Source organism: Dermacentor andersoni, chromosome 3, assembly GCF_023375885.2.
Source record: "Dermacentor andersoni chromosome 3, qqDerAnde1_hic_scaffold, whole genome shotgun sequence".
Taxonomy (NCBI): domain Eukaryota; kingdom Metazoa; phylum Arthropoda; class Arachnida; order Ixodida; family Ixodidae; genus Dermacentor; species Dermacentor andersoni.
Genome location: NC_092816.1, coordinates 48,921,563 through 48,933,542, shown reverse-complemented (window position 1 = coordinate 48,933,542; position 11,980 = coordinate 48,921,563). Strand labels below are relative to the sequence as shown.

The window sequence follows — 11,980 nt, the reverse complement described above, 5'->3', positions numbered from 1 at the left end:
CAGTTTTTCCTACCCCTCAGACATCTTGCTGTGTACGGCAGCCCTCAAATGTGCTGGAGTTCCCTGGTATACTTCGTTGTTTATCCTTTCACCAGGTGATACTAATTCCTGATGCTCGGTGCCTTTCCAGTAAAAAATTGCAACCAACACCACCTTGATCTTTGGGACACATGAGTGAGTGAGAAAACTTTATTTCATATCAGAACTATTCGCGTCCGGCGAGTTAGTGGGCTGGGACACCAGCCGAGGTTAAGGCCAAGAGTTCTTGCCTTTCGACGGCTTCCTTGGGCTGCTGGACTGCCCAGAGTTGGTCTTCCAGGTTCGAGCTGAGCAGCGCGGCCTGCCATTACGCGCGGAGGCTGCCGATGGAGGTTTCGCTCTCATTGTCTTGTATTAGCCTCCGGCAATGCCATAGCATGTGTTATAGCGTGGCTCTGGTGCCCCACACTTTGCATCTATTTATTGTGTATAAGTCTGGATAAATAGCATACATTAGTATCGGGCTCTTATATGATTTCGTTTGTAGTTACTGGACAGCTTGCGATCTACTGAGTTGTGGATGGGGTGGGGGATAAGTACATCTCTGCATCTTGCGATGGTAGGTGATGTTGTTAAAACTGGTCATTCTGTCTTCACATTCCCACACTTCGGAGGACCCTGTCGAGGGGTCTACGTTCGTCGCAGCTCGGAAAGTGAGTGCTCGAGCAACGTTGTGTGCCGCTGCGTTAAGGTTGTCCTCTCCCGTTAAGTCGGTGGTGTGCGCTGGTATCCATAGGATTTGGACACATCTGTCTTCCCTTGTTGTTTTGCCTTTTCTTAGCGTGTTTAGCGCCTCCGCTGAGATCCGGCCACACGCGAAGCTGCGTACGGCCGTCTGGGAATCGCTGATTACATAGTGTGCGTTGGTTTGTGCTATGGCGTCCGCTATAGCCGATTCCTCCGCCGTTTCGATGCGTGTCGTGTTTGTAGTCAAACTTGTGCAGCATTGTCTGTTGTGGTTAAGTACTGCTGCGACAAAGACTCATGCATGCTTGTTTTTGTAGGTACGAAGAGACTCTTTGCCCACCCATTGCGACGATTGCACCTTCCTTTCGATATGAGAGCCACCGGCCATGGTTGCTCAGTGGCTGTGGTGTTGGGCTGCTGAGCATGAGGTCGCGGGATCGAATCCCGGCCACCGCGGCCGCATTAAGATGGTGGCTAAATGCCAGAACGCCCCTATACTGAAAATTAGGTGCACGTTAAAGAACCCCAGGTGGTCACCCGCCGTGGTTGCTCAGTGGCTATGGTGTTAGGCTGTTGAGCACGAGCTCGCGGGATCGAATCCCGGCCACGGCGGCCGCATTTCGATGGGGGCGAAATGCAAAAACACCCGTGTACTTAGATTTAGGTGCACGGTTAAGAACCCCAGGTGGTCAAAATTTCCAGAGTCCTCCACTACGTCGTGCCTCATAATCAGAAAGTGGTTTTGGCACGTAAAACGCCATAATTTAATTTTTTTTAACCCCAGATGGTCGAAATTTCAAGAGTCCTCCACTACGGCGTGCCTCATAATCAGAAAGTGGTTGTGACATGTAAAACCATATAATTTGTTTTTAGACATGACAGCCATAAAGCCACGTCTAATCGCCTGTCATGACATTCTTAAGAAAGTTTTCAGCCAGAATGAGAAGAATCCCTCAAAAGTCCGGGCATCAAACTCCAGCTCAAGGCCGTCCAGAGGGCAAAAAACGGGCGGAGCGTCACCACGTTCCCGTCCCAACTTGGGCGTCGCCTACGGTTTCGGCCCGAGGAGCTTCCCCGCATGGTATCTCCAACGGCTTAAAACTCCTCAGCACCTCAATGAAGTTCTTGACTGCCTGACTGTAATTGGCAATGCGAAGCAGTTCCTGGTTGATTTCCAGACGGGTCTCTTTCTGATCGTTAGTCAACTAACGCGCCGCGAATTTTGCAGTGACACAACTGATCTCTAGTTTGTAGGTAAGCCCTCTTTCTTCTCGTTGACCTCAAGTTTGTCACTCAAAACATTATTACGTGATCCTACGCTGATTGCCACTTCGTCAGCAACTTCTCGAACAGTTAAAAGACAATTTCCACGATCTACAAATCGCAGCAGGAACTCTCTCGACATGGTCATCTGTTGTTGTGGAAGGACGTCCAGGCTTGGGATCATCACCGATCGACATTAGGCCGTGTTAAAAACGCCTAAAGTACTCATACTACTTCGTGCGACTTCTACAATCCTCCTCGTATGCTTGGCTAAGCAAACGAAATGTCTATGTGAAAGCCGTGCCAAGTTTGTAGCAATATTTCGCACACACACACACGGTGTTATTTAAGCTGTTTCATTGACACTTGTGCACTAATCCGACGAACAGCTTGTGTACAAGCTCACATCTGCGGCTGTAGCTCACCAACTAAAGGTCAGAGCAAAGCGCGATAAACGTCAGTTTGTTGTCTAAACCTGCCGCTACGTGCACTCAGTAGTCGCAGCGAGCTGGCTCTGCCGGTTGGCGCGCTATTCGAAGAGTTCAGTTTCTTTTTGAACGCACCTCGTATATGTTTATTCAAAAGTGCATAATTTGTATTGACACGTTCACCTATTGCTAAAGATAATACACAAACTGCGATTATGGCTGAGTGCTTCTTTACAAGTACTTCTGTGCGGGCTTAACAAGGCATATTTAGATTGCATGCCTGAAACTCATTCGTTTACATGAATTCCAAATGATGAGACTGCCAGCACTGTGCTTGTTTCTGCGATTTTTTTAGCATTTTTGTTGTGTTCACACTTTGCGGAATTACAACCACCGATCACACTGCCTTCACAACATTGTCTTATAGCAGCGAACCATGTATGCGGTGTGTGTGCTACTTGTGCCACGAAATCCTAGAGCTGCATCAATGTACCAAACTGAGCTATGATGAAGAACAAAACAAGCGTAAACAATTATTTGCAAACTTAAAGTCTAACCACTTTAAGCATGAGATCGCAGTTGAACAATAAAATTTGACCATATCCTTTTGACACAACGTCTGAAACGATCATTTTCGTGCGATCCTGTCTCTTTGTGACGCTGTCAGACTGAAACAAATGAATTATAAGGATAAAGCACAAAGTGAGGGAAGCAGCACTGTGCGCTAAGGCGTTGTTTTAGGCAGGATTAACTCAGCATAGCAGAACGAACTGCACTGTTCTTACCGCGGCAACTATAACTACCAGCTATGCGTGCCAATCCCAATTCCAACCCGCGCGGTGCACACACCTAACTAGAGCAGCACGACCTGGCAAACACTCGCAAAGCTCGTAGGAGAGTGCAACGATAGGATGAAACGCCCGTTGCCTAAAGCTCCGCTGCTAGAATCAAACGAGGTGATACAACCTTCTTACTTTATGTTCTCGCAGGACCGGTAAAATCAGGTAAGCTTCTTTGACAAGACTGCGGCCACCAAAAATTTTCAGATGGTCGACTATTGCATTCTTTCCGCTTAGCAAACTGACTCAACAGAAAAGTGCAGGCAAATTCTGCTTTAGGAAGCATTATCATGCAGTTTTCGTACTCTTTCATAAGTTTAATCTCCTTGCTTGTATGCACTTGTGCCGATTTTGCTAGCGTTTTTCATTCTATTTTCTAATACTGCTTGAGCCAATTCTCTCCTTTCTTTCCCTTGGTCAATATAAACATGCCACTTTACAAATTGTTCTGTATGGGTGTTCGCAAGTTAGTAACTATGTTGCTCTTGGGTCCTTTGGCGTGGTACCCCACAGCAACGCGAGAGAATACACACACACCATGGTAGCGACACTCGCATAGTGCCTTGGGAGCCTTGGGTTCCTTGCAAGTCACATTTTCAGGCCGTAGGAGGGCGTAGGTACAACTAGCTCCGACGCGCAACACCAGGCACGACGATACATAAAAAAAAAAACGCTTTTCCGCTTCCTGAATGAACAGTGTCATCAGCGCCATTCACCGGTGCGCTATTGTAGCAGATTGTAGTTTACGCCGACGTCGCTGCACTAAATTCCATTCTCCATCAGAAGGTGCAGTCTCCCTTCTCTAAAATTTATGTGTATTCTGTGGCAAAGCCGGGAGGGTGCCCATAATGATGATACGCAGGGCAGCTAAACATAGCTGGTTACTGAGATGAAGAAGTATTTTATTGGTGGGCTGGGCGGTAACTTGTCATGTGACAAGATACCGCGGCGCCCGGAGGGGGCACGAGTAAACCAGGGTCCGAAACCGAAACCGCACCAAACCCACTGTATCACAGTGTGTACCCCCGAGTCTAGCAATCTGCCACTCTGCTTGCGTGTTAAGCTAAATCGCCAGCTACTCACGACTGTAGTCGCCTTCCTTTCTCCAGTTCTTGGTAAACGCGCACTTGTCGGTGTTTGGCATCGAATTAACGTAGAAACAGCAATCCACACTCGCGTGCGTTCGCGTGCCACGCAGCAAGGCGCAGAAGAAGAGGATTCGGGTGCCGCGTTCCCCACTCGTTTAGGACCCACTCAAGTCACCCTATATCCACTGGTCACCACAGACACACGGCGAACGTCGGCCCAGTCCCAAGATGGCGCAGCCCAGCGGGACCACCGCCACAACCAGTCCGAGCTTCCTATCCGATTCGATGAGCAGCTCGAATTCCAGCACGGACTCCTCGGACTTCACCAGCTCCTCTACGAGCGTGAAAGGCGCCGGCACGCTCTCCACCGCTGCTACCATTACCAAGCGTAAAACCTTTCGCGAGAGGTCGCTGAAGACCCCGAAGCTGCCGGAGCCACCCAAGACCCACGAGGACCTTCTGCACCTGGCACAAATGTCGAGCTCGGCCATCATCCCTACCGACTACCCAATCTTGATCGCGCCCCCCGAGGACATGCGCCGACTCATGGGCGTGCCCCGACTGCGTCGTTTCACGGCGCTCGAGGCGCGACGGCGCATGCGCAACGAGCTCGGACGCCTGCGCGCCAGCGTCTCCCAGATGTGGTTCGTCTGCCTGCTTGTACTGGCCGCGCTGGCCGTGCCCGCGGGCCTGGTCATCGCGCCGTTCATCACGTTCGGCGGCTTGCGCCCGACCACCGCGAGGCCCGCCGGTTGGACGCGTCCGACGACGGCCTACCCGTGGACCAACGTCTCGCGCGACTGCCTGCGACCGGTCAGGCTCAACGACGACCTCAAGCAGATCAACATACACAACACGACCCTGCAGGCCGTCGCGGCGCACCGGGGGGACGTGATCTGCCTGTTCAACAACTCTCGATTCCGCAAGGCCCACCTGTACGACTACGCACCGACGAGCATGCCGCTGTCGCTTTGCAACAGCCTGCTCTACTGGTCGCTGGCCGTCGAAGACGGCGTCGTGCGGGACCGGGTGCCCGAGTTCGACGTGCACTACGGAGTCTGGAAGTTGCGCGACCTCGTGCAGGGCTTGGCGAGGGGAGGTTCGCTGCCGCCGCTGCTCGTCGGTTTGGGCGGACACCGCGAGGACAGCGCGCACTTCTCGCGGATGGGCCGGGATTCGATCCTGATTAGCAAGTTCGCCGCCAGTCTGTTGCGCTTCAGCGACAAGCACGGCATCGGAGGCGCCGTGATTGACTGGAAGGTATCCCTCACCTTATCAGACTCAAATTGAACTATTACCGTTAAGGTAACGCCGGAATGTGTGGCCCACCGAGCGCTGCGGTGTCGCCGTAGCTGCGCTAACATGAACCCGATGAAGTCGGGACCGCGCCGCAGCTGCCCCAAGTACTTAAATGCACTAAAGTCGGTGGCGTCCCACTGACATGCCGGCACTGGTGCCTATGTTCAAAATTTAAACGAAGAAAAAGAAAGAAAGAAAGCTCTAGTAATTGTTTTTGCTTGGGTAATCGAACGTCTAACCAAAAATGAAAAAAAGGCCGTCAAAGTATGCAATCAATCGATGACTAGGTTAGTCCTACCAGATGAACATAAGTATCCGAGCATGTGGATGAAGAAACGGCGCCGCGATAGTCCATTTGGTAAGGGCATCACATGCGTAATGCGATGGCATAGCTTCGTAGCCCACATGCGGCCAGTTGATCTTGCAGTGTAAGCTGTTACGAGCTCCTCCCAAAAGCTGTTTCGGTTGGCGATGTCAGCCGCCAACCTTTAGGGAAAAAAAAGAAAAAAAACATATATATATATATATATATATATATATATATATATATATATATATATATATATATATATATATATATATGTATATATATATTTATATATTAGTCATACCATAAGAAGCAAACAAACACTGACACCAAGGGCAATATAGGGGAAATTACTTGTGCTTAACAAATGAAATTAAGAACCAATAAATTAATGGAAATTAAAGTGGATGAAAAAACAACTTGCCGCAGCTGGGAACCGAACCCACAACCTTCGAATTTCGTTGTTTGTTCATCCAGTTTAATTTCCAATAATTTATCGTTTCTTATTTCATTTCTTAAGCACAAGTAAATTCGCCTATGTTGCCGTTGGTGTCCGTGTTTGTTGGGTTCTTACGATATGAATAGTAAATTTAGGGCCCCTCGGTTAACCCCCTTTCTTTTCGTTTATATATATATATATAAACACACTCTATGAAAAATTTACAGCCTTTGAGTCGTATCTTGCCACACCGCAATAAACGTCATCTGTCTTGTCCGCATTTCCTTTCTTTAACGCTGCGAGCCCGGTACTTCCCAGTACCGAACGGCATGCGCGTTATCAGCATGACATAGCATTGCCGACAGAAAAGTAGCGGGCGCGGCGTTTTCAAGAAAGGAAACGCAAGCAAGGCAGATGACGATTATTACTGTGTGGCAGATATACACCCTAAATGGTGTAAACTTTGTTTGGAGTGAGATACATACGCAGTGAATACGTTGTCCATACGTACATTCTACGTGTAAATGACTGTTGCATGACATCTTGATTATCTTTCGCGTTACAAAAATAAGAGGTAGAAACATGGCGGCCTCCCTGCGGCTGCCACAGGTGGCTCTAGTAATTTTTTGTAAGAACCCGCCCTAGTCAACCAGCGGCCGTGGCGTTGCGCTGCTTCTATAGCTAGAGGTCGTGGGGTCGATACAGGCCACCACGGCCACACATCGATGGGGGTGCAAAAAACGCTCGCGTACCGCGCATTTGGTAATACTTAAATAACCCCTTGTTGGAGAAATTAATAAGGAGTCTCATACAACAGACTGCAGCTCATTATCATTTCGATCTTTTGGTACATGTATAAAACTCCAACGATACAACTTAATTTTCTTGTATGCAACCCCGCGAAGGAAGGCAGAAAATAAGCACCCCCCGCCCACCCTTCCAGGACATGGGCGGTGCGTGCGGCTACTCCGACGACTACCTCTACCTCAGCCGAGTGCTCGCGGCCGTCGTGAGGCTGCGCAACCTGAACGAGGACGACTACGCCCTCGGCGTCATCGTTCCGGCCGACACGGCTGTCGCGCGAGCCGTGACGCGAGTCGCCACGAAGGCGACAGTCACCTTCGTCATCTACGAGACGCACCGGTTGCACCTCGACGACGTGGTGCACATGTGCTCCGCGGCCAGGGCCGACGCGATCGCTCTGATCGCCGACATGCAGAGGGTGGCGACGATGGCGGCCAGGATCACGCCCCCGGTTGCAACACCCAGGCTGTGCGTTTCGTTCACGGCCGGCCTGCCGGTGAGCCGGGCCTACGAAGCGAGTCCGCCCGCACCCGTCCTGGACTCCGTCCCCGTGGGGAACGTCAGCCTGACGCCTGGCATCGTGGCCATCTACGAGTTCTGCGCGCTCACGTCGGTCGCCCAGGTTAGAGCTGCTCGCATTTGCGGGATTTCCAGTGATGTTGTCATGGCCGCGATCTTGAATAGGCTATACGGGTACACTAGCACGTCGAGAAGCTTCGTAATAAGATAAACAGGCGCGTTTTGCACCGAGAGATCACATCGGTAACAGCCATAACCCACTAGGAAAGGTCACCGTCCAAAAGTGTAAGAGGATGTATACACTCGTGATGGTATAGTGCACACTGACGTCATGTTTGGGCACTGGCTTGTGTGGGAAGGCTGTGTCCATGACGTCATGTACAAATTATGTATTCACTCTAAATCTCGCAACATTTATAAGAGGTGCAAGTTTGTAAAGCATCTGCGTACTTATAGAATAGAGCATGTGCGATACACCCATTATACACTGCAAATTCTAGTAAAGGTGTATAGTATTCGTTCAATGTTTCGACATTATTACTTTCGCTGGTTTTACTCTGTAACTTCTGATACTGTATATGGCCTATAGTAAAAGTGCGCAACATCTTTTGTATGCTTCTAATTAATAATGTCATAGAAACTTACGAAAGAGTTTGTTTCCCTGAAGCTGCAGCCAACGCTCTGTCGTGACACGAAAACTGACGTATATGTCAGTGCCAAGTTGACATGTGTAGAGAAGGTTTCAATTGAAGGAACACTGAATAGTTGGACGACTGATTTTGCTAGTTGGGGAACAATCACATCAAATCGAGCTGAAATTTTTTGATCCGCGCCCCTTTCTGCGACTTATATCCTACTGAATTGTACAGAGTCATTTTGACGGAACGCCTGTATGCAAGCACACAATGCTTATTCCGGCAGCAGAACAGTGCAAAAGCCAGACGTGCACATAAACAAGACGAAGACAATCTCAGACAAGCCGCAACAACGTGACAAGGAGCAAATGGCAACTCCGGAATGTGCTGACAATGTCGAAATAAACGAAGGTGGCCACGACATCCGGGTTCACAGCGGCTCTTTCGCTTGGTGCTGCGCTGACGCGTTTCTCGTTCCTAGCGTCGAATCGAGGTGGCGTTGCTCCACTGGTACAAGTACTATACTCGACTGTTTTAGATCTTCGTAGGCAACTCCGCACTGAGGCTCGTGTTGTAGCGTATCACATATAACATCTCACAATATATAGGCAGTAGCGTCGGTCTTGTTTTATAAGCTAAATGCGGATACTCTGCACTGAGGCTAAAAACTGTGATGTTACTTGGTCAGTGTGTCTTTGCATAAAAAAAAATGGGAGCTCCGTTTCTGAGTAGAGGCTGCGCCTTTCTTCTTATAGTTAGCTGATATGTGTGATAAGGTCGTCTGCGTCTGATGAATGATACTTGTTTATGCTTATTGTATACGCAGTCTTCAATCTAAGGCTCAGGCTTGCGAACACAACAGACACCCGGCGCATGTAGGCATTCTCAAACTCTAGTGAACGCCATAATTTGATTACAGCCAACAGGACTATGTTGAGTTTCTTCCAACAGGTTTCCGAAATATTGCTATGGTTTCCGATTGGGCAACGTCACTTGTATTAGTGTAAATGCATGACCTAGAAACGAACAGAACCAGCTGCACTGAAATTTGTGTGTGCACAGTGTCGGAAAGCACACTACCGGCGCTGTGCGCAGATCGAACGCTCCAAAGCTGGAAAGAGCGCTGTGTGCTGTTGCATCTAAATTTCCTGCGAGCTTATAAGCTGACAACTCGACGCACTGAATAAAAAAAAAAAGAGCATCTTCTTCTTGCACTGTTAAACCAGAACCATGCTATGGAAAGGATATGTCGCCTCGTGGCATAACATGCGTCATGATCAACTTCACATGTTCCGAGGCAATTATCATTCCTGCTACCGTGCCTGCAGGCAAAAGTACACTGGCCAACATATCCCTGCTGCTTAAGGCCTTAGTAACACTAATGCTTATGCAGAAAGCTATAAATGAACAAAACCAAATGAAGCTTCTACGCATATCACGATAATTTATAAAAGCGCTTGCTTAAACAAATGCACACTCCGAGATTTCAATCCCCAGCAAGATATTGAAAACGATGTTCTGCGATCAGGCAACGCAGAAGTCCCGAGTGAAGTATAGAATCAACCGGTATATACAAAACGGTATAGAATCAGTCGTCACCTTCCCTAATGCGAAGTTTCTTATCCAAGTCGCTCTCCGATGCGCGTCGTCTGCTTCTTTCGCGAAAAGATGACACGCATAATGGTAAACAACAATTAATTCGAATTACTTTTTTTTTTCTCACTTGTGTGCTGTGGCATCACGAAGATTTCAGAACTACGAGACATTCAGCGTGTGTCGTGATAGGAGGTCCTCCTTCGCTTCCGGCTTGAACCTGGATGAGCTATTTCTCGGCGCGGCCGCTGGAGGGGGGGGGGGGGTGCATGTAGTTTGAGTCATCAATAGGGGGTGGCAGAATCTGCATCCCAGCGATGATTTCTGCTGATAGGCACAGATTTCGAAGGCTGTGCTTTTGCACAGTGCACCCATCGGACACGATTGCGGAGCCGGATACACGCATATGTCACGGCTGCCGTGTTTTACACATCATTTATGAGAAATTATTGTACTACGTAATCATCATTCGCATGAAAGGTGAACCATTGCCGTGCCAAAGTTCCTTCTTGTAATTTTGGCGGGAAATTCTGTGATATTTGTAGCTTTGCCTTCACGAGTACTCCACTAATAACCGCATGCGGCCTTTGAGGCCTTAGAGATTAGTTTCCGTTGTTCGGAGGGAGCCGTCGCTAAGGCGTGGATCCTATTGCCAAGGAAAGTCGTCCGCGAGTACAGCCGAGTATAGCACCAAAGTCACTGTTTCATTGTATATCGTATATGGTAGTACGCTCTAGTTCATAGTGTCAAGTTAGCGTGACGAGGGCAAGCATCATGGCTCCCGTCACGGCGACAATAATCGGGAGGCTGGATCATGATGACTGTCGCCGGCTCTACGGAGAGTGTCCAGTTGTTCGAGTTGAGATAACGGTGAGTCCCGCATACGCCAACCAGCTGTGTACAGCTCACTATGGAGAACAGTGGATTCCGACATGTGGCGCCACTGCTGACTGCGCATCCATTTGTTCTCCCAGTGTTCCCTGCAGGCAGCAGAGTTGGGCAAATGGTCGGCCATCTTGCATTTGTTCCGTGCGAAAGTCGCAAATCGTGTTTGGCAGGAGCCAGACTCACAAGCCTACAAAAAGTGCTGGCGGTCGGGTTTAACATTTCAGACGTCATCTCAGCGCCGGAAATTGTTTATTTAGAACCTCCTTTGGTATTAGCCTCGTTTCTTATTTTGCCTTCTAAATATATGTGTATACACACGTTTCGGAGTAACAATATGCTGTACTAAGCGAAAGCCATGGAACACGGAGAAAGCAATGCATCGAAGTGGACTTCATTCAGCGCAGGTCTCCTCGTACGCGGCTCCCGGTCACTGCACCAGCATCACGAAGCGACCCGTGGGCCACACGACGCACGACGTCACGCTTCCTAGCGGCGCCGTGGTGCAGGCGGGCACCGCCATCGACGACTACTACGCCTTCGTGTCGCCGGCCACGATTCGTGCCGAGTTCACCGCTACGGCCGCCGTCGACACCCGGCGCTGCGCGGCCGTGTACGACCTCGACTTCGACCTGTACAGGGGCGGCTGCGTCACCGTGCAGCCGCATTTTGGCATAATGAACATCCAGACCGGTCTGCGGTGACGGCTGCGGCGATTCAGCTGTCCGCGAGCGAACGGTTCTGCCTTTTATCGATTAATTAGGCGACCGACGGATTTACGATCGTAAAGAAGATCAATGCTCGCGTATTACTGGGTTGCTGATTGCCTCGCTGGCGCAAATTTAGCGCTGCGTGCTTTATTTAGGAATTTCGGCTATAGAAGCAGCACTGTATGTCGCTTTGCAAACTGGGGCGCATCTCAGAAGCATTACTGTGTTCCTTATGCCCGTTGTGTATCGCATTGAACAGTATAAGCTGCGATAGGTCGTCTATTGTCCAGTTGTACTCTTAGCTTCACTTATTCGTATAGATAGGTGCTGTCGTTTATGTGTTGCCGATAAGCCATCAGGCATAACGAGCACATCGTACCAAGGCTTATTAAAGCAAAACTTCTATTTGTGCACATCATATTTTTTAACGTGTCCCCGTCAAAGA

At 49.3% G+C, this 11,980-nt stretch overlaps 1 protein-coding gene across 1 annotated transcript; it reads left to right on the top strand.

The window, feature by feature from the left end:
• The first annotated feature begins 4,572 nt into the window (after positions 1-4,572).
• On the top strand, positions 4,573-11,529 carry LOC140216499 (uncharacterized). The gene is made up of 3 exons (XM_072286824.1): positions 4,573-5,604; positions 7,333-7,815; positions 11,233-11,529. The coding sequence occupies exons 1-3, from the start codon at positions 4,573-4,575 to the stop codon at positions 11,527-11,529; spliced, it is 1,812 nt and encodes a 603-aa protein (XP_072142925.1).
• Positions 11,530-11,980: the final 451 nt, after the last annotated feature.